This window comes from Cervus elaphus, chromosome 30 (genome assembly GCF_910594005.1).
Source record: "Cervus elaphus chromosome 30, mCerEla1.1, whole genome shotgun sequence".
In the NCBI taxonomy this organism is placed as follows: Eukaryota; Metazoa; Chordata; class Mammalia; order Artiodactyla; family Cervidae; genus Cervus; species Cervus elaphus.
In genome coordinates, this window is record NC_057844.1 from 19,038,945 (window position 1) to 19,062,919 (window position 23,975).

At 41.1% G+C, this 23,975-nt stretch overlaps 1 protein-coding gene across 14 annotated transcripts in view; it reads right to left on the bottom strand.

Moving 5' to 3' along the window:
- Positions 1–23,975, bottom strand: part of RCBTB2 (RCC1 and BTB domain containing protein 2) — a 64,322-nt gene that overhangs the window by 26,323 nt on the left and 14,024 nt on the right. The window contains exons 1-5 of one of the 14 annotated variants that reach the window (XM_043891905.1): positions 16,680–16,935; positions 5,249–5,347; positions 1,746–1,823; positions 599–681; positions 240–290 (exon numbers count right to left, since the gene is read on the bottom strand). In XM_043891905.1, the coding sequence (XP_043747840.1) occupies positions 240–290 (51 nt within the window). In that variant the 5' untranslated portion in view covers positions 599–681; positions 1,746–1,823; positions 5,249–5,347; positions 16,680–16,935. Of the gene's footprint in view, positions 1–239; positions 291–598; positions 682–1,745; positions 1,824–5,248; positions 5,348–15,830; positions 15,895–16,212; positions 16,544–16,679; positions 16,937–23,975 lie in introns of those variants that run through there. The other 13 variants (XM_043891896.1, XM_043891897.1, XM_043891898.1 and 10 more) reach the window with 13 other exon arrangements.

The following is a 23,975-nucleotide window of genomic DNA, read 5'->3' on the forward strand; positions in this document are numbered from 1 at the left end:
ACCACCTCTGGGCCCAACTGTTAAGTTAGGGACTGGTTGAACTGTTAAGTTAGGGACTGGCTGAATTGCCAAGAGTGGGCAATTAAAAAATCTGTAGTGGAAAAATACACTACAAGGGCATGAAAGTTTGACATTTACATCATTAAGATCATGTCCCCGGAATCTGCATCTTGGCCTGGACCCTCCTTTTCCCACACAACTCACCAACACAGGTGAGAATTAACCCTAGGCCAGCTCACCTTCACTACTTTGCTCACATCCAGGTCACCTCTTTCATCTTTCACGGGCATCTGTTTGGAAAGGCAAAGTGGTGAAATTTTAATATTAGCTCAAGGAGAACATAATTAAGGAAATACATCTCCATAAAGTTAGATACCAAAATGCATTTTATTATTCCTTTGAGTGTGTGCTCTCCATATTAACTCTGCTCCTGCATGCATATGAAGAACCAAGTGGATTATGATACTTAACTATGGACAAGTATTAAGTTTCCACAATTCAATTTACAATACAGCATATAGAAATAGAATTAAGATTACATAGCAGGCATGGTCAAAAAAAAAAAAAAATCCTTCAAAAATAACAGCGGATACCTCACCCTTTAAGGATTTCCTGGCAGCATAACACCATGTAATAAAGTAATTTCATTGCTAAGGCTGTGAGCCTGTTATTTCACCAAATCTGTTCCCAGAAAACAACAAAGAAATCGTCTATGAACATTGTGTAAGACTTTCAGGTTCTGTAGACTGCTTTTCAAGCTACTCTCTGACAGGAGCTCACAAACTAGCATGTGAAGTCAGCGCACAGCAATGCTATGGCTCAGGGTGCTGTCTATGGTTCACAGTGCTGTCTTGCACACTATGCCGGCTGTGATACTGATTTACGTCTTTTACGACATTTTGACTACATTTTATTCTCTAAAGAGTGGAAAACAGAAAAATGAAAGTTAATGGTGGCAGTTAATATTAAGCTGTTAACACTGAAGAGATATTTCATAAATTTAATAAAATTAACACAAGATGGAGATGGATGTGCCTGCTGAAAGGTGTGAAACTTCCAACGTCAGTTGGGACACTGACCAGAGTTAAGCTGGTTGACTGTAATGTTTGGATGTGACAGAAATGAAACAAAGAATACTTGCGATGAATTAAGGATGTGTCATCGAAGATTAACCATTTTGAATTTTTTTTTAAATCTCTGGCAGTGGAGCAACGTTGCTCAACCCAGACCCTTCTGTAGGACAGCATTGTCTGTGGAGGGCTTCCCTGGGGATTCAGCAGAGAAGCCACCTGCCAACGCAGGAGACGCGAGTTCGACCCCTGCATCAGGAAGATCCCCTGGAGGAGGACATGGCAACCCACTCCAGGATTCTTGCCTGGAGAATCCCATGGACAGAGGAGCCTGGTGGGCCACAGTCCAAGGGGTTATAAACAGTCGGACTCGACTGAGCGACTGAACAGCGTTATCTGTGGAAGTGGGGGTGGCCTCCTCTTCATCCAGCTCAAACGTCACCACCTCTGGGAACCCCTCCTCTAACCCTCAGACAATCCCACATCCCCTGCTGGCCCCCAGGCATTCTCTACACCCACAACAGTGACCTGCCAGCATCTTAGCCACTACACTGTGAGCCTCGCAAAGAAAAGAGACTATCTCATTGATCTTCCTATTGAATGACCAATAGATGTTTGACAAACTTTCTTTTACATGACAGAAAATACATGCTCCATGGGCATGATTTTTCTAACCTTGCCACTTTTTCCATAGAGAGTATAGAGAAGGAAAGGGTCATCTTCCACATAGTCTTCCATGGTTCTGTGTAGTCCCTGAGGAAAAAGTATGTGGTAAAATCAGGATACCATGTGTCGAGTGAAACTGGGCAGGTTAAAATTACTTTACTTCTAATTAACGGTTCCCTGACACCTCAGTTGGTAAGGAATCCGCCTGCAACGTGGGAGACCTGGCTTTGATCCCTGGGTTGGGAAGAACCCCTGGAGAAGAGAAAGGCTACCCACTCCAGTATTCTGGCCTGGAGAATTCCATGGACTGTACAGTCCATGGGGTCGCAAAGAGTCACACATGACTGAGTGACTTTCACTTTTCTAGTTAACAGAGAAAAGAAGCCAAGTTCAAATATAGTGAAGGGAATTAAGTTTGGGGCATGGGTGTTAACATCTATAAAACATAAAAAATGTTTTAACTGTTGTTCTCTGATGAGACTCCTTCAGCAGAGATGTGAAAAATAATCCCAGGATATTCCCTAGTATATTCCCTAGTAGAAGATAAACATCTACTAGGGAATGAGTAGAAAATTTTCATTTCAGAGTTCACTTCCTAGAGATGAGAAAAAATAAATTTTGGACCTTGGTCAAACTTCCTCTGGGACTGGAAAGTTCCAAATCACTGTGAAGAGCAGACCTATCAATTCTCAGCTTCACTGAAGAGTATATGATTTGCTAAGTAGGGAAAAAAATGAATGAACGAAAAGGACGAAAGGATGAACGAACAAATGTGACTGTGTTACCTTAGACCTTAACAAAAAATCTGAAAAAACAGCCACCAAGCATGTAGCCATCGCACTGAATGTTCTTGCCTTAATTAACTGTCTCCACAATGACTACCTTCTACCACATACAAGTAACAGCAGAAGCAGCCCTGTCACAAAATATGCAGGATGTCTGGACTCTGGTTAAATTGTTACACAATCATCACTGAAAATAAATAGGAATAAATATTCTCTCAAGCGTCTGCCTACAATGTGAGAGACCCAGGTTCGATCCCTGGGTTGGGAAGATCCTCTGGAGAAGGAAATGGCAACCCACTCCAGTACTCTTGCCTGGAAAATCCCATGGATGGAGGAGCCTGGTAGGCTACAGTCTATGGGGTCGCAAAGAGCCAGACACGACTGAGCGACTTCACTTCTTTCACTTTCACTTCTCCCCCCAAAAGCAATTTAATGTAATCATGTCAAACAATGTTAATACTCTGATTTACCACATTGGCTTCTATTTACTCAAATAAAACCCAGAATTCAAGTGCTAACATCAGAACATCTTACTTGATGTTACCTACAAGCAGTTAGAGCCTAGCAATAGATAAAAGCAATCATCAAAATAAGGCTAACTCTTAACAGTGTACTTAATGTTTTATATTCACTTGAGGATACTGGTAAAATTCTGTTTTCTTCAGCTGTAAAAAGGTCTCTTAGCATATAGGGAATAATAAATGATACCTTCAGAATAATAGTTACTCAAACTATGGCAATCAACACAAATCATTACTTCTAATGTTTGGAAAAAATAAACTTGTTGAGAAAAGGATCAATTAGACTTTCCTCACTTATAAATTTCTAAAATTTGATCTGGCTGCCAATATGGGAAAAATCATTTCATGTGGCAGTTACTCCTATATCATCTGTCTTCTCTATTAATCTGCAAGATCTTTAAGAGAGGGGATCCGGAGCCCACACATGAAACTAGAGAGTATCCCCTGCTCTCCGCAACTAGAGAAAAGCCTGTTCAGCAACAAAGATCCAGCAGAGCCAAAAATAAATAGATAAGTTATAAGAAAAAAGAAAAAAGGAGGGGATCATGACCCAGTCACTGCTATTACCACCACAACACACGGCACAGAGGAAAACATAAGATACTTGTTGAAAGCATCTTTTGAATACAGCCTTTTGTTGACTGCAGACAGTCTATACTGGAATTTCTTCTCCTTCTGCCTCATCCTAACTGGAAAGATCTTTTCCATAGCTGTCCCCAGTTTATTGGAATAAAAGATAAAAAGATAAGAGAGGGAAAAGAAAGGAGAGGAGTAGAGGAAGGGAATTCAAAGGCAAAAAAAAGAAACAAGAGAAGGAAATGGAATCTAACTAGAGAAGCGACTGCCTCTTGCTGAACTTCGGGACACCTTTGTTCCTAGTAGAAGGAAATCCTGCTAATATGCTGAGATCACTCCACAGTAATCCTGGGGTTTGTTTTGTTTCCCCACCACATTCCTCCACCACTGTAAATAACTAATTTCACTGGTTTCTGCTTTATTTCTCTGTTTCTTTTTGCAAAATAAGTATATATATTTATGTGTTTTTATTTCCCAATTCCTCCTTATGCAAAAAATAGCATACTTTACATACTCTTTTGCAATCTATTTTTTTTAACCTAACAATGTATCCCAAAAAGTACTCTATATCAGCTAATAGAAAATTTTAAACACCACCATATCCTGGGTGTTCAAGGAAACAAAATAAATAGCTCTTTTCAGTGTCTTTGATTAATTGCAACTATCTTAACTCTTTAAAAATTGGAATGCTGTAAAACAGGTCATTCCATTTATTTGACTAATCAGGTTAAGACATAATTACATGTATGGCAGATGAACATTACCATACTCAAAAAAATAACAGTCAGTAAGATTCAATCAACAGTAAATATATTATTAATATCACTTCATTTTTGTCAGAATGCCTTTGAAGATTTAAAAATGGTTCACAATTAGTTACTATTATGCAGTACTATGAAAAAAATGTCAAAATCTGTGGCACTGTGGAAAATGGTTTTTGTTTTTCTTTTTTCTGGTCTTGCTGCATATTACAGTATCTTAGGTCCCCAGTCAGGGGTTGGACCCACACCCAAGGCAGTGTGTGGAGTCCCAACCACTGGACCACCGGGGAATTCCCTGGTTGGTTTTTTAACATTATTCCGATGTGACACAAATATAACAGAGAAAACTAGCTTCCCTAGTTTACACTACCTGAGGAATACAGTTTGTGGAATATATGTGAGGATTATAATCATCTCATCTTGTTATCTGTATGATTTCACCGGGCTATTATTAATAACAATGTTACAGTAATATACCAACATATACATCTTAAAAATCCACTAATACACATATAGACTACCACATCGATGATGTGATAAACATGAATTCTAAATAACAGGAGCAATAATAATAGTTAAAATAAATAGTTACCCAAATTATTGCCAAACACTAACTGCCTTATCTCATTTAATCTTTATAATAGCCAGAAGAAACAGATATCATCATTACCTCTGTTTAACAGACATATTTCAATACTTTGACCAACATTCAGCAGCCAGTCAGGGTTGGAGCCAGGATTCATTTCAATGCCCTTGAGCTTGGACTTTCCCCTGTACTGCAGGGATATTTTAAGTTTTCCTGTGTATATTCCAGATGATTTCATTTTGTACTGACTGGTTGGGAATATCCCCTCCAAAAATGTTTGTACCTGATTGTTTTAACTTTCTGGAGCCCAGTATTCAGTCATCTTTAATCCCGTTCCTTCTAGATCGTTGTGAAGTTGTCTTCTACAGTAAGGTTAATGTGACTGAAAATAGAAATACATAAATAAATTCTATTACAGAAAAATAGAAAAGAAAAAGAGCATACCATCTTGCACAGAACATACCACTGGCTTCAAAAAGCCAGTATTTATCTGAGAAAAATATAGTTTTAAAATTGTATCAGCTAAATTTACTATTAGAAAGTCAGCAGCAGAGGTGTTCAATTGTAAAAAGAATTAATATTATAAAATATAACTTTCAGATATTATAAGTTTGGGGACAAGGCTGCAACAATATGGACACTGAAACTTAACAAAAGATACTTAAAGTTTAATCTATAGTATTTCAACATAAAAACTGCAAGGGAAATCATCTGGAAAAGGGAAAAAGCAAAATTTTCAAATTTTTGAAGAAGGTATAGAAAGTATCTTTATGACCTCAAGGCAGAGAAAGATTTCTTAACTGAGACACAAAAGCACAAACCACAAAGAAAAGACTGTTAAATTTTGCCACACTAAAGCTTAAAACTTTGGCATTATAAAAGACAAAATGAACAAAAGGAAAAACATGCCACAGAGTGGGAAAAGATATTTTCAATATACATAAATGATAGCTGGCAAATAATTTGTATCCATAATATATAAAGAATACCTAAAAGCAGAAAAAGAAAGACAAACAATCCAATTTAGAAATGGAAAAAGGATAGAGGCAATTCACAGAAGAAATTAACAAATATATCCACAAAAGGTATCATGGAAATGTAATCACAATGAGATAGAACTCACCAATCAGATCTGCAAAATTAAAGGGGATAATACGCAATGTTTGTGAGGATGCAGATCAAAAGGCACATTTTCCTCATATTACTGGAAGGAATGTAAACTGTTACAATCACTTTTAGAGCAACTCAACAATATTTAGACCAGAGCAGTATCTTTCAAGCTTTTTTGATACATATATGTACCTGAAAAAAAAGTTTCACAAAATAATTCTTACCCTTGCTACATGAGATACTAAGGGATATCCTCTTTCCTATTTGTTTTTTCTATTTTACATTATTCTATTCTACCTGGGAGATAGTGAAGGACTCCAGGAGATAGTGAAGGACAGGGAAGTCTGGCATGCTGCAGTTCACGGGGTCACAAAGAGTCGGATACAACTTAGCGACTGGACAACAATTCTACTCATACCCTAATTTATCCTTTTCTATTTAATTTTTCAACATTGGTTTCAGCCCACTAAGATAACTTCAAGATCATTAATAAGTCATGTCTTGGAAAACATTAGCCTAGATGGAACTCTAGAGCATATACAAAATTGTTTGCAATAGCAAAACATTAGAAATAGTGGATACAACTGATCAACAGGCTCCATCAACAAAAGTTACAAATCATGCATACTACCCAACAATTAAAATAAATTATCCAGAATCAACACAGATAAGTCTCCAAAACAATTATGATCAAAAATCACTGTCATAGAATGATGCATATGATACACTATTTGATAGTTTTTTTTTTAAGACAACAATTTTTTAAACTTTATTTTTATATCTTTAAAAATATTCATTCATTTATTTATTTGGCTGTGTCCAGTCTTAGTTGCAGTACGCGGGGTCTTTGATCTTCCTCGGGGCATGTGGGATCTTCAGTTGCAGTGTGTAAACTCTTAGTTGTGGCATATGGGATCTAGTTCCCTGACCAGGGATTGAACCCAGGCCCCTTGCACTGGAAATGTGGAGTCTTAGCCACTGGACCACCAGGGAAGTACCAGATAACATTTTTTTCTCATGATTGATTATTTGATTAGAAGAGGGGTTGTAAGTTTCAGATTCGCGGATTGTTGACAGATTTTTCTCCAAAAGCAGTGAATTGATTTGTATTCTCACATTTAGTCATTTTAATGGCACAGTTGTATGATTATCTATGTGAGTTTAACCTCCCAGACTCTGAGACTATGTAGTATAATTGTTCAGGACTTGGATTTTGGATCCAAAGTGACCTGACCTAGAAGCCCAGCTCCCTCAAATATTGGTTATGTAATTTTAAAGCAGTGACCACTTCTAGCTACAAAAAAGATAATAATAATTGTACCTACCTCTGGAGTAGGCCCATTCATTTAATATGTATTTACTGAGCATCTAAATGCCAGACAATATTTTAGGCATGCAAGACAGAGCAGTGAACAAAACAAAGTACTTGGTCCCAGAGTTCTTACTGTCTAGTGGGGGGAGATAGACATAGACCAAACTATTATATATATATATATAATAATTATAATTATATATAATATTTTGGTCTACATTTATATATATATATATATGTATATATATATATATGTTTTAAAACATGCAGAAAACAATACTATCTTATTGTGTGATGGATACTGACATACCCATGGCTGGACTTTGATGGAAATGTTTTCATAAGAAAGTTCACACCAGAGGTAATGCCAAAGGCAAAATTTGCCATGTAATTCTATCAATGAATTAGTGTAATTTGGTTTTTCCAATTGACAAGAGAATTTTCATGATTTTAATCTTAAGTTACATTAATCATCTGAGTACAAAGGAAGGATAAGGTTACCCAATAGTAAGGAAAACAAAATTGTAGAATCAGAATAACACCATTCTAATACTGCCTTTACCGTGAACATAAGAATTTAATAAAGGCTTGATACTGACAACTCATAAACCACAATTTCTTTCATCATCAGTAAGATAAAATTCTACCAATAGAACAGGAAGATAACAACTCAATAACATAGAAAAAAGAGAGTATCTTAAATGCCAGGGAAGAAGAATCTGAAGTAGAAAAAAAGTGCATTAGAATGTGATTTCACTTCTGGTCTTACTCTGCTTACAAATTTCCCCCTTTTCTGCACAGGAGGGAGACCCAGGGCAGAGGCTGGCATTTGTATTGGGAAGCTCTTCTTCACAGCGACAGTGTTACGGCCTAAGATCATCCCACATGATACCCATAATATATGTTGCTTTACTGTTTTTCCTTACATATATTTTGGGATACATAACTTGGCTCATGTATTTACTTAATTACTCAACTTAAAAAGTGCCTTGTGCTTTGAAAAATAGTTTCTTATGCATTTCCTCATTTTGTTGAAATGTAATGAAAGAACAATGTTATTATGGAATTTTAATATACTGATATTTTGCCTTGCAATACAAAAAGAAATGGAAGAATAAGTACCTTTTCCAGCCAGAAGCTCCTGCCACTGACATCTGCCTTCAGAGGCTCCAAACAAGATACTCAAGAGCCAATGTTCCAAGTTTTAGTAAGAGCAATTTTCTTTTTTCCCACCACACCACGTGGCACGTGGGATCGTAGCTCCCTGACCAGGAATTGAACCTGTGGCCCCTGCAGTAGAAGCACAGAGTCCTAACTACTGGACCACCAGCGAATTCCCACAAGAGTAACTCTCAAAACCAAATATATATCAACTAAGGTAATCTTTTGCATGACATTTCCTACTTTGGCTGTTTCTCTAAACTTGTATATTTCTTTTTTTTTTTTTTTTAAACTTGTATGTTTCTAAACTATCCCTGTATGGGACAGATAACTCCTTTTTGTACATACTGTATTTTGAGAGTTTTATCTGTACTTTTAATAATAACACGGTTGAAAGTCAGTGGACAAGAGGACAGTCTTTCAGTAACTGAACACAATAAACATACCCATTCCTAATCCTCTTGAAGAACAGATCAAATAATTCATTTCTCTGTACAAAGCATATAATAAGCAATCTCTACATGTTATTACCGGTAATCAGAATTATTCAGTGTTTGTTAATATGGCAATGTATCATATTATTTGATAATACCTCTGACCTAATGAGTTCAACTGATAAATGGACACTCATTTGCCTAATTCATTCAACAAATATTGATTTAGTGCCTGCAGCAGGCACTAAATTGAAAGCAAATATGTAAAAAAAAAAACAAAAACCCAAAACATGGAGCAAAAGGATATCCAGCTCATAGCTGCCTGTGTCAATATTACTCCAACCCAGTAGTAAGCATGGACCTTAAGCACTAATAAACTAGACACACTGTCCATGAGAGAATGCACTTTCCATATAAATTGTTATTGTGCAATTAATTAGAAGCTCCTAAATGCTGGTATCTGTTCTCTAGAAGTGATCCCAGAGGAAAAATTTTAAAAAAAGAAAATTGTTTTTTTGCAGAGAAAGGCTCAAAGCTCCCTTGGTAAAGAATCCGCCAGCAATGCAGGAGATCCTGGTTCGATCCCTGGGTTGGGAAGATCCCCTGGAGTGGGGAAAGGCTACCCACTCCAATATTCTGGCCTGGAGAATTCCATGGAGAAGTCCATCAGGTCACAAAGGGTCAGACACGACTAAGAGTAAGCCCAGTGTCGTGTATTTTCAAAATTCAACTTCACAGTATGAAATCAACTCTAAAGCTATGCTTGAGAAACTTAATATATAAAAAAGTTTTCTTGCAATACAACGCTTAATGCTTTTTCAGCAAATTTGCCCATCTGGGCAACACAGCTGATGAGGCTTTTATAATCAAAGACACAGGGCATGAAGGAAAACCAACGTCTTTTAGGACACCAGCATACAGCTTACAGTATCAGTGTGTTAATGAGCTCCAGACTAAGTAAACGTCAACGGGGTAATGATGGTGCCCACCTTCATGCTCACCTGAGCCCTTAAATGGTATGTCATCTGAAAGTCAGAAATAACATAAATATGCATAAATGTTCTGTTCAGTTCAGTCGCTCAGTCATGTCCGACTCTTTGCGACCCCATGAACCGCAGCATGCCAGAACTCCCTGTCCACCACCAACTCCCGGAGTTTACCCAAACCCATGTCCATTGAGTCACTGACGCCATCCAACCATCTTCTCCTCTGTCGTTCCCTTCTCCTCCTGACCTCAATCTTTCTCAGCATCAGGGTCTTTTCAAATGAGTCAGCTCTTTGCATCAGGTGGCCAAAGTATTGGAGTTTCAGCTTCAGCATCCGTCCTTCCAGTGAACACCCAGGACTGATCTCCTTTAGGATGGACTGGTGGATCTCCTTGCAGTCCAAGGGACTCTCAAGAGTCTTCTCCAACACCATAGTTCAAAAGCATCAATTCTTCGGCACTCAGCTTTCTTTATAGTCCAACTCTCACATCCATACATGACCACTGGAAAAACCATAGCCTTGACTAGACGGACCTTTGTTGACAAAGTAATGTCTCTGCTTTTTAATATGCTGTCTAGGTTGGTCATAACTCTCCTTCCAAGGAGTCAGCGTCTTTTCATTTCATGGCTGCAGTCACCATCTGCAGTGATTTTGGAGCCCCCCAAAATAAAGTCTGACACAGTTTCCACTGTCTCCCCATCTATTTCCCTTGAAGTGATGGGACCAGATGCCATGATCTTAGTTTTCTGGATGTTAAGCTTTAAGCCAACTTTTTCACTCTCCTCTTTCACTTTCATCAAGAGGCTTTTTAGTTCCTCTTCACTTTCTGCCATAGGGGTGGTGTCATTGCATATCTGAGGTTATTGATATTTCTCCTGGCAATCTTGATTCCAGCTTGTGCTTCTTCCAGCCCAGCGTTTCTCATGATGTACTCTGCATAGAAGTTAAATAAGCAGGGTGACAATATACAGCCTTGACATACTCCTTTTCCTATGGGAACCAGTCTGTTGGTCCATGTCCAGTTCTAATTGTTGCTTCCTGACCTGCATACAGGTTTCCCAAGAGGCAGGTCAGGTGGTCTCGAATTCCCATCTCTTTCAGAATTTTCCAGTTTATTGTGATCCACACAAAGTTGAAGGCTTTGGCATAGTCAATAAAGCAGAAATAGATGTTTTTCTGGAACTCTCTTGCTTTTTCGATGATCCATCGGATGTTGGCAATTTGATCTCTGGTTCCTCTTCCTTTTCTAAAACCAGCTTGAACATCTGGAAGTTCACGGTTCACGTATTTCTGAAGCCTGGCTTGGAGAATTTTGAGCATTACTTTATTAGCGTGTGAGATGAGTGCAATTGTGCGGTAGTTTGAGCATTCTTTGGCATTGCCTTTCTTTGGGACTGGAACGAAAACTGATCTTTTCCAGTCCTGTGGCCACTGCTGTTTTCCAAATTTGCTGATATATTGAGTGCAGCACTTTCATAACATCATCCTTTAGGATTTGAAATAGCTCAACTGGAATTCCGTCACCTCCACTAGCTTTGTTTGTAGTGATGCTTCCTAAGGCCCACTTGACTTCACATTCCAGGATGTCTGGCTCTAGGTGAGTGATCACACCATCGTGATTACCTGCGTTGTGAAGATCTTTTTTATACAGTTCTTCTGTGTATTCTTGCCACCTCTTCTTAATATCTTTTGCTTCTGTTAGGTCCATACCATTTCTGTCATTTATATTCTATGCATTTATATTACATGCATAAATGTAATATAAGATAATTAAACATGATCCCAATTATCCCTTGCCAGCTGTCATAAATCAACGACAAATGACAGTAAGATCCCTCCCTATAAAACTGCCAATTAAAGTGGGTCAATTATAGACAGGATGGACAAGACTGAAAAACTAAAAGCCCAACTAAAACCAAAGCACAACTTCAGAGGGAATGGTATTGCCACATGTTTATGATAAACAGCAAAATGACTTATGAAACAGAAACATAGTTGCCATTTTAATGATTCCATTGTAAACAGTTTCCAAATTTCACTAAGAGTGATGAAGCAGATCTTCAGTCCAAAGCAAAGTTGCATTTAGTTGGAAGAGATTAGGGAGCTCATCAGCATTGATCTTTTCAGACAAGCACAGCAAAAGTGTCACTTTCAAATTTGAAAAATCATCAACATAAACTATACAAATATTTTTAGATTGTGGCTCAAGACAGTAAAGAACCTGCCCCCAATATAGGAGACCTGGGTTTGATCTCTGGGTCAGGAAGACCTCCTGGAGAAGGGAATGGCTACCACTCCAGCATTCTTGCTTTGGAGAATTCCATGGAAAGAGGAGCCTGGCGGGCTACAGTCCATGGGGTTGCAGAGTCAGACACAACTGAGCAACTAACACTTTCACTTTCACACACTAGCTAAAATGAACAGGTACTTGAGATATTTGCAAATACGTTTGAAATTTAGATCTTTATAGATCTAATACAATTTTTTTAAGCTCTTAACATGGCTATTAAATAGCATTCTGTTAAAGATCTCTGCCCCACAATGTAAATTCAACATGGTAGCCCCTTTTGGCCTTGGCTCATTTCCATTTGCAATTCCCATTGTTCAATCAAATACACTCAGCATAATACAGAATATATTATAATGTGGTCACAATTAATGATTTACTCACATACTATCACCCACTGGTACATGTCAGCTCAAAATGTCTTCCTTGGGGACATATACATACTAGATATGAGGTCAGGTTAGATCAGCAAGGCTGAGACATATAAAAGGCACACTCCAAATGTCAGATTAATGCTGAAAAAAACTATTGTCTTAAATTCCCTGGAAACTTTCATGTTAAGATGAGCTCGCCATGTGAATCAGATAAATGTTCCTTCTGAATAATGAAGGCAAGGAGGATCCTACCAGTCTTCCATTGAAGGACACTATGAATATCCCTTTCAGAGAGGGAAGTTTATCTGCTCCTTTTAAGTAAATATCCTCATTTAGGGCTTCTCTGGAGGCCCAGTGGTTAAGAATCCACTTGCCAATGCAGCGGACACAGGTTCGATCCCTGGTCCGGGAAGATCCCACATGCCACGGGGCAACTCAGCCTGTGTGTCACAACTACTGAAGCCTGTGTGCCTAGCAAGAGAAGCCACAGCTTCTGAGAGAAGCCTGAGCACTGTAACAAAGAATAGCCCCTGTGCAACAGTGAAGATCTGTGCAGCCAAAAACAAACAAGCAAACATACTTTAAAAAAAAAAAAAATCCTCATTCAGCCCTCCATGTTTAGCTTTGAATAGGAGTCCCTGATGTCACACTGCAACCCTGATCATTCCATTCCATTCCATTCCATAATTCCATTCCCCTTCAAAGAGATTCTCAAATCTTTCCTGGTCAATTCTGATTTACAGGAACTCAATTTCAGAAAACCTCAAAGGTAACAGCATCCTAGGCGCATTTTAATTTCACTTTAGCCATGTGATAAATCCAAAATTAAATATGACAAACTCCTAGAGTCATCAGCAAATCCCTTGGGTACTCTACATTTACAGTTTTAGATTAATAGCTTTTGATGTTTAAACACAGTGTTTGTAATCCACTTAAGTAAAGGACCCAGAGGGAAAAACACTTCACTTTCTAAAACTGTTCCTCTCCATCAGCCTCTTTCTCTAAGCATCCTTTAATTATGGACTGCAATTTGGCCAGGATTGTCTGGTTTATTCAGAAACCTCTAAGAGCAATAATTTAGTACCTTAAAGCATGATGTCATACCAGGTGACTCTTCAACTGTTTCAAATAAAGAAAATCAATGACTACTCATACAAAACAACTTCACCTGGTCATCCATAGTCAGAGGGACATCAAGAAACAATTGCAAAGTGCAGTAAAATGTGAAGAGAATACACATTTTTCCTCTACCCATCTTTAGTATTCGTTTGGCTCATCTTATCCATTCAAGAGCCCAGTCTCTTCATCTGATGTGCTGCATTAAACTGTAAAAGCATGAATATTGTGAACTTTTTGGAAAAGACATTTTTTCACCTATCTACTACAAAGGACAGTTACATTAGCCATAATGGAATGCTGTGGGGGTCCCATGAAACACACAGTAGAGAATGGTGGGGAAAAAAAGTTTTCCCAGAAAGATAATTCAATTCTAAAAACCAGGTTTCCACCATGAATATCACCTTCAGTTTATCCTTCAGACTTACCAAAACCACGCTGTTTAAAATTGCAACCCACATCTAAATCTCACTTCCCTTTCTCTCCTCTCTTTTCATTTTTTTAGAGCACTTACAATTTTCTAGCACAATAAATAATTAAATATGTTTGTTGTTAATCATTCTCTGCTAGAATTTAAGCTCCAGAGGAAAGAGATCTTTGTCTATTTTGTTCACTGACTTACTCTAAACACCTAAGACAATCTTATACAAACTAGTCACTCAGAAAATGTTTTTTGAATGAATGAATGAATCTACCTTGCAACTTCAGTATAAAATATTCTAGAGCTAAATACCAATTTCATGTGCACAGTTAACAAAATCTACTGGGACTTCCCTAGTGGTCCAGTGGCTAAGACTCCAAGCTCTCAATGAAGGGGGCCCACGTTCCATCCTTGGTCAGGGAACTAGATCTCACACGCTTCCACTAAGAGATCCATTCCGCAACTAAAGATCTCACATGCAGCAACAAAGACAGAAGATCCGGAGTGCCACAACCAAGACCCAGGGCAGACAAACTAATAAACAAATGTTTAAAAAAAAAAAAAATCTACTGAGCTGCAATTATGGGGGAGACAGTGCATACACATACAAATCCATAGTATCAGACAGTGATAAGTGCTACAAAGCCAAATAGAGGATTAAAAAAAAAAAAAAGCCTAAGGGGATGGAGAGTGACAGAAGTGCCCTTTTAGATGAGGTAGTCACCTCTGAAGTAATGGCAATTAATTTGAGATCTTAATGAAGTTGGGTGCCATGCAGATTTGGGTAGAGGGGTTAAGCGAACTTTGAGCATGGAGGAAATGCACACGGCTGAGGGTGGAGGCGGGCTGGTAAGTGCGGAAACAACAGTAAGTCCTGTGGGGAAGGAGTGGAGTGTGCAAGAATGTGGTATTCCATTACTTTTGCGTGCGTGGGTGCTAAGTCCCTTCAGTCCTGTCAGACTCTGCGACCCTATGGACTGTAGCCAACCAGGCTCCTCCTTCCATGGGATTCTCCAGGCAAGAATCCTGGAGTGGACTGTCATTTCCTTTTCCAGGGGATCTTGCCCACCCAGATATGAAACCAGGGTCTCTAAGGTCTCCTGCATGGGCACATGGATTCTTTACCACCAGCGCCACCTGGGAAGCTTTTACCCACACTTAATAACGTGTATATTGCCTAACTCCCTGAAAAAGAGAGATTACATTTCACCTAGAGTACTCAGATTCTCTGATAGTAAATGCTTCTATTCCAGCCTCCAAATAGCTGTATCAGCACATCATATCAGATTACAAGGCACACAGCAATATTGTTAAAAATCATTCCAAGAACTGCCACTAGAGTGGCAGAATCTGACTTAAGCACCACTGCCCAGGAATGTGCAAAGCCAAGTAGGAACGTAGTACTAGAAAGGTGCAAAGCTAGGAGGCTCAATAAACATCAAACAGTGACTGTCACTTCCTAGTCTGGGGGAAAGATCTTCGTGGCAAAGCAGTTTGAGAACTCTACTCCCTTTTACTCAGCTCTAACAAAGATTAAGTCGCCAAGCGCAGTACCACCAGTCAGTTCTTCGACATGGGTTGTTACAGTCCTGGACTCGAACTGTCCAGACATATTATGTAATTTCCCACAGAACAAAAAGCAAAAAGCTCCCTTTGAACTCGCCTTCCAACTCCAAGCAGGAAGTTCTTTCTCCACCTGGGCGGAGCACTTGGAAAGTTTTCAGCATCTCAAAAAAATCTCTGCTTCCAGGGCAAGTATCTTCCAGCTTAAAATAAAGACTGAAGGCTATTTCTCCCCATCCCCCCACAGCAGTTCCCAAACAGCCTGGCCTCGCTTTTAGTCAGACTTCCTGTGCTATCTCTTGACATCAGGACCGAATGTTGAAGGCAAAGTGAGTTTAGCGCGCCGGTTCGGACCCGGAAGCTGGGGGAAATAGAGGTACAGGACCGCAACCGAGGGTTGAGGTGACGGAAACGAAAACCGCAGCCTCAAAGGGGTGCGGAGAGCGGGAAAGGAAGGCGAAGCCCCGAGGCAGTTGCCTCACCCGCTCTGGCCTAAAGGAGAAGTCTCCAGCCAGGTGACTAGCCCTGGCGAGACGCCACACGCGACCCTCGCGGGGCCGCGCCACTTCCGCCAGCGACTCACGCATGCGCACCTCACGCCGCCTCGGTCCGAGACCTGGGTCGGGATATGATCCCAGGGCTGCGCGCCCTGCCACCGCCCGCGGCTGTGCGCAGGCGCGCCGACACCTGGGCCCTTATACGTTGCAAGAGTGTAGCCCCCGAGCCCCGCGCCCAGGCCTCGCAGGAGGACTTGCGCACGCGCAGAGACGCCTAAGCCAGCGGCCCCGGGCGGGGCTCTCGCCCCAGGGGCTACTCTCTCAGCTGCCGCGCCTCGAGGTCGGGCAGCGGGGGTGGGGAGAGGTGGCTTCCCGCTGTGGGGATCTGCGAGGGGCCGGATTCAAGCCCGGCGCCCCCTTCTGACTTCCCGCGCCATCCCCTCTGCCCTTACCTCACCGCAGGCCCGAACCACATCCGCTCGGCCTCTCAGGTCGCCGTTACTGCTCGGTCAGGGGACCGGCGCAACGACCAGCTGGCGCCTCTCCCAGAAGCAGCCGGGCCTCGGCGGGATGCGCCCGGATGCCCGATCGCCGAGGGAAGAGGAGGGGAGCGGACCCGAGGGGAGGGGAGGGGAGGGGGCCGGGCGATGGCGCCTCGCCCCTCCTCTCCGCTGCCCCCCAGCCGCCCCCGCCCCCTTTCTCACTGTTAAACGGACCCCTAGGACTGGGCACCGGCTACCCCCGCTGTGTGCACCTCTCCCCTTTTCTCAGGGATTCCCCTGTGGACACACCCCACCTCCTCCAGGCTTCTGGTCCCCAAAGTCGGGATTTCGGAGGTGTCTGAGCCGGAAGAGTGAGGCGCACAAAAGATGCTGGGGCAACCTCTTGTACAGTCCCTCTCCCCAAGCCAGTGCTGGCTTTTCGACTGGTGGTCCCTCCATCAGGGAGTTCAGATCACTTCTACACACGGTCTCCCTGCTTTCCCTTCACTGCTGTGGGGCTGAAGTCCTGTACCTTTCTAATCCAAAGGCCGAAATAATGAGTGATGGAAGCTGAGGCGGTGACCTAGGTTACAGGTTACGTTGGGACCAAGGTCCTTTGGAACAACCACGCTCTCCGTTTATCTGCAGTCATTTCTTGTATTAGACTACACTTCTCTTGGTCTTCGTAGATTTTCGTAAAATGCATCACAGCTTTATGTGTGTGTTAGTCGATCAGTCGTTTCCAACTCTGCAACCCCACAGACTGCAGCCGGCCAGGTTCCTCTGTCCATGGGATTCTCCAGGCAAGAATACTGGGGTGGGTTGCCATTCCCTTCTCCAGGGGATCTTCCCCACCCAGGGATTGAACCCCGGTCTCCTGCACTGCAGGCAGATTCCCAGCTTTGTAATCAGAGCTCTATAGTGTGCAATAATTTCTTCCACCTTGCTACACTGACGTTGGGCCTAAGTGGATTTTGGTATTGACAAAACGTGCTGTAACTGATGTTATTAAGCTGTTCCTATGAAGTAAACTGATTTCTTTTACACTGGCTTTTTAATACAGATTTTGAGGTAGGAGATAGATGGGCTGCAGGTTGGAAATTTACAGTCACCCTTCTGTTTGCAGTTTTTGAGATAAGAGATAGATGGGCTCCAGTTGAGGAATTTACAGCCAACAAAAACAGGATACATAGCCAGTCTTTGTCTGTCACCTCAAGGGAATAATCATGGCAAGGACAAAGAAAGGAAAAAAAAAAAATCCCTGTCTGATAAGGGAGCCCTGTCTGATAAGGGAGACACTGCACATTTGCAGAAAAGGCTCCTTGGAGCCAAAAGTCAGAGACTAAGTTCCAGGCCATAATGAGTCTTGCTCCTCCCAGAAGCCTTCACTTCAGAGATCCATCTTGGCTAGGGTGTGCATGGGCCAAGGGGAGGGTCCTGAGACACATTAACCAGGGGTACAGAGCAAGGTGATTGGCCTGAGGGAAGATGAAGACCCAGAAAACTGACGCTTTATGAAAGATTTAAACTTCCCAAAGGCGTGATTCTTTCTCTCAGCACCCCATGTGCCTTTCCCCATGTACTTTTCTTTTCAATAAACTTTTTACTTTACCTTCTGCCTCCTCACCTGAATTTGTTCTTGGCTAGGCAGGCAACGTCACTTTCACTTTTCACTTTCATACATTGGAGAAGGAAATGGCAACCCACTCCAGTGTTCTTGCCTGGAGAATCCCAGGGACAGGGGAACCTGGTGGGCTGACGTTTATGGGATCGCAGAGTTGGACACAACTGAAGTGACTTAGCAGCTTAGCAGGCAGGCACGACTAGGGACTTTTAGCCCTAACTCCTGGCTCCTGTGGTCCAGTGGTTAGGACTCCCAGTTTGGGAAACTAAGACCTTGCTTCCAGCCACCTTCACTGCTGTTTGCTTGCAAGCTGCCACTTACTGCTGCACACATCTGAAATGTTTGACACAGATTCGAAGTTCAAATGATTTACCAAAAGCAGCATAGCCACATGGAGTAATTGAGATTTCAACTCAGAATGACCATGTCAGTCTTTTGTGTGGTTTGGCTTTTGTCATGTCATTGAAGAAGCATCATTCTGGAACATCTAGCTACTTTTATGGCAGGTGCTATAGTTGGCAGGCACTTATGTCTATCATCAGATCATAGTCCTCTGAACCCCATGGGGCTGGCATTTATTTGATTTTATGGGACATGAGCTGAGCAGAAGCCTTACATGCATGACGACATTGCATAAGACAAAGTCCGACCACCCCACCCCACCCCACCCCACCCCCACCCCACCAAACAACTAGTTATCCTTTGGCTTGCTTTTATTGTCTGAACTGCTCACCTTGTGGTATTTTAGTTCCCTGACCAGAGGTTGAAGCCAGGCCCTGGCAGTGAAAGCCCAACATCCTAACCACATTCCATTCCCTGGAAAGACGGGGAATTCCCCCTTTTGGCCTTTTAATATAAACTAATACGAACAAAGCTAGTGGAGGTGATGGAATTCCAGTTGAGCTATTTCAAACCCAAAAGGATGATGCTGTGAAAGTGCTTCACTCAATATGCCAGCAAATTTGGAAAACTCAGCAGTGGCCACAGGACTGGAAAAGGTCAGTTTTCATTCCAGTACCTAAGAAAGGCAATCCCATAGAATGTTCAAACTACCGCACAATTGCACTCATCTCACACGCTAATAAAGTAATGCTCAAAATTCTCCAAGCCAGGCTTCAGAAATACGTGAACCGTGAACTTCCAGATGTTCAAGCTGGTTTTAGAAAAGGAAGAGGAACCAGAGATCAAATTGCCAACATCCGATGGATCATCGAAAAAGCAAGAGAGTTCCAGAAAAACATCTATTTCTGCTTTATTGACTATGCCAAAGCCTTCAACTTTGTGTGGATCACAATAAACTGGAAAATTCTGAAAGAGATGGGAATTCGAGACCACCTGACCTGCCTCTTGAGAAACCTGTATGCAGGTCAGGAAGCAACAATTAGAACTGGACATGGACCAACAGACTGGTTCCCATAGGAAAAGGAGTATGTCAAGGCTGTATATTGTCACCCTGCTTATTTAACTTCTATGCAGAGTACATCATGAGAAACGCTGGGCTGGAAGAAGCACAAGCTGGAATCAAGATTGCCAGGAGAAATATCAATAACCTCAGATATGCAATGACACCACCCCTATGGCAGAAAATGAAGAGGAACTAAAAAGCCTCTTGATGAAAGTGAAAGAGGAGGGTGAAAAAGTTGGCTTAAAGCTTAACATTCAGAAAACTAAGATCACGTCATCTGGTCCCATCACTTCAAGGGAAATAGATGGGGAGACAGTGGAAACTGTGTCAGACTTTATTTTTTGGGGCTCCAAAATCACTGCAGATAGTGATTGCAGCCATGAAATTAAAAGACACTTACTCCTTGGAAGGAAAGTTATGACCAACCTAGACGTATTTAAAAGCAGAGACATTACTTTGCCAACAAAGTTCCGTCTGGTCAAGGCTATGGTTTTTCCAGTGGTCATGAATGGATGTGAGAGTTGGACTGTGAAGAAAGCTGAGCGCTGAAAAATTGATGCTTTTGAACTATGGTGTTGGAGAAGACTCTTAAGAGTCCCTTGGACTGCAAGGAGATCCAACCTGTCCATCCTAAAGGAGATCAGTCCTGGGTGTTAATTGGAAGGACTGATGCTGAAGCTGAAACTCCAGTAATTTGGCCATGTCATGTGAAGAGTTGACTCATTGGAAAAGACCCTGATGCTGGGAGGGATTGGTGGCAGAAGGAGAAGAGGACAACAGAGGATGAGATGGCTGGATGGCATCACCGACTCTATGGACATGGGTTTGAGTAAACTCTGGGAGTTTGTGATGGACAGGGAGGCCTGGCATGCTGCGATTCATGGGGTCACAAATGAGTCGGACACAACTGAGCAACTGAACTGAACTGAATAAAACTAAGTGAAAGTTCAGCTCAGAATTTTGATTTGAAAAGGATAATCAAAAGGAACTCCTTCAAGAGTGTTTATCTAAGGGGAAGGGTGGCCAGATGAGGTGGGGTTATCACTTAAACATACCTTCCTTATACAATTACTTGTGATGTTTCTATCTCACTAGATTGTGAAACTCTTGAGGGCATAAGAAATAAAGAAGGTAAAGTCGCTCAGTCGTATCCAACTCTTTGCAGCCCCATGGACTGTAGCCAACCAAGCTCCTCCATCCATGGAATTTTCCAGGCAAGAGTACTGGAGTGGATAGCCATTTCCTTCTCCAGGGGAATCTTCCTGACCCAGGGATCGAACCCAGGTCTCCTGCATTGCAGCCAGATGCTTTACCATCTGAGCCACCGGGGAAGCATCCTTGAGGGTATAGATCTTGCCTTGTTATGTATGTATCACAAAATGCTTAAGAATTGTTTGTGGAATAAATTAACCTTGATTATGTGCCTTTGGTTTCTCAAATATGCTTTGCTACTACATGAAAAGACCTAAACATAAACATGAATCCATAGTCTACTTTCATTTGGGATGGTTTGTGCCAGTTCTCCTGGACCTGATAGCCTGGTTAAACATACCTCTTAAGTGTTCAGTTCAGTTGCTCAGTCGTGTCGAACTCTTTGAGACCCCCACAGACTGCAGCAAACCAGGCTTCCCTGTCCATCACCTACTCCTGGAACTTACTCAGACTCAGGTCTATCAAGTCGGTGATGCCATACAACCATCTCATCCTCTGTCATCCCCGTCTTCTTCCTCCTTCAATCTTTCCCAGCATCAGGGACTTTTCAAATGAGTCAGTTCTTCCCATCAGGTGGCCAAAGTATTGGAGTTTCAGCTTCAGCATCAGTCCTTCCAATGAATATTCAGGACTGATTTCCTTTACTATTGATTGGTTGGATCTTCTTGCAGTCCAAGGGATGCTCAAGAGCTTTCTCCAACACCACAGTTCAAAAGTATCAATTCTTTGGTGCTCAGCTTTCTTTATAGTCCAACTCTCACATCCATATATGACTACTGGAAAAACCATAGCCTTGGCTAGATGGACCTTTGTTGGCAAAGTAATGTCTTTGCTTTTTAGTATGTTGTCTAGGTTGGTCATAGCTTTTCTTCCAAGGAGCAAGTGCCTTTTAATTTCATGGCTTCAGTCACTATCTGCAGTGATTTTGGAGCCCCAAAAAACTAAAGTCTCTCACTGTTTGCATTATTTCCTCATCTATTTGCCATGAAGTGTTGGGACTGGATGCCATGATCTTAGTTTTCTGAATGTTGGGTTTTAAAACAACTTTTTCACTCTCCTCTTTCACTTTCATCAAGAGGCTATTTAGTTCTTCTTCTCTTTCTGCCATAAAGGTGGTGTCATCTGCATATCTGAGGTTATTGATATTTCTCCTGGCAATCTTGATTCCAGCTTGTGCTTCATCCAGCCTGGCATTTCGCATGATGTACTCTGGATATAAGTTAAATAAGCAGAGTTACAGTATACAGCCCTGACGTACTCCTTTCCCAATTTGGAACCAGTCTGTTGTTCCATGTCCAGTTCTAACTGTTGCTTCTTGATCTGCATATAGATTTCTCAGGAGGCAGGTCAGATGGTCTGATATTCCCATCTCTGGAAGAATTTTCCACAGTTTCTTGTGATCCACACAGTCAAAGGCTTTGGCATAGTCTTAAGTGTTATTGATATTAATTCAAAAAGGCTTTAAGTCACTTTTTTTTTATACCCTGATCAACCAGTTTTCTCCTTCCTGCTTTCCTTGTCGCATATTAGTATAACACCAAGTCTGCATTAAAAATCACTTATTTTTCTGTTCAGGAAAGGACTTTTTCTTTGATCACCACCAAAGCTAAAATGCATTGTTCAACAAGTTTAGAGTTGATTCATGAAACAGAAATTCTTTCTTACTCAAACACTCGCTGTTTCCTGCCTCTTTTCCCTGTATCCAGACTATATTTAAGGCATTTTAAGGAATTCAGGGACTTCCCAGGTGGCACTAACGGTAAAGAACCCACCTGCTAGTGCAGTAAACTTGATTAGCTGTAGGTTCAATCCCTGGGTGGGAAAGATCCCCTGGAGGAGGGCTCGGCAACCCACTCCAGTATTCTTGCCTGGAGAATCCCCTTGGACAGAGGAGCCTGACGGGCTACAGTTCATAGTGTTGCAAAGAGTCGGACATGACTGAAGCGACTTAGCACACATGCAAGGGATTTGAGTCACTGTCTAGAAAGCAAAATTATAAAATAAAAAGAAACCTTTCATACAGAATGTCATACAGAATTTACAAATCAACCTATGTAACAATCCTTTCTCTGCAGAAATAATACTTCTGACAAATTAGTAATTAATTTTTAAAAGATAGGGTATTTTTAAAATAAGATACATATATCTTTAAAATCCTGAAGATTTTAGTCCTGAGATTATTCCTAAATGATGAAAAAATAAAAGACAGTTTATAGTATAGACCATCTGTGATTTCAGCCTCTGAAATATATTGTTAATGAGGAATTTGATTGAATGAGATTACTGCAAGAATGATTAGAACAGAGGATTCAGTAAGTGTTGATTATAGAATATACTCCTGGAATATAAAGTAGGAAATTTCCTTCGACAAATCTGACCCCTAGAGCAGTTGGATTGTGGAAGAAAATTGTTAGAATACCTCTATCTCTGTCTAAATTAAGAAATCAAACTTTACTAGTATTTAACGTGGAGATTGACAATAGTGCCTATTTTGGGGGGTCATAGTACCTGATCAAAAACATGTAGAGGGTTTCCTTGGTGGCTCAGTGGTGAAGAATCTGTTTTCCAATGCAGAAGACAGAGGTTCATTCCCTGATCTGGGAAAATCCCACATGCAGCAGAACAACTAAACCCATGTGCCATACTACTGAGGCCTGTGCACCCTAGACCCCATGTTCCACAACACGATAAGCCACTGCAAAGAGAAGCCTGCCCTCTGCAACTAGAGAGTGGCTCCTGCTTGCCGCAAGTAGAAAAAAGCCTAAAAGAAGACCCAACACAGCCAAAATTAAATAAATAAATTTATTAAATGTGTAGAGACCAACTTCCTTAGAGTACCATTAGCTCTGTAGGCAAGCATCTGATTTCACCACATGTTTTTTGCATCTCTGTAATATTTTTTTGTTGTTGTTGGCAAAGTAATGTCTCTGCTTTTTATTTATTTTTTTTTAATTTTATTTTTAATTTTATTTTTTATTATTATTTTTTTTCCAGTGGGTTTTGTCATACATTGATATGAATCAGC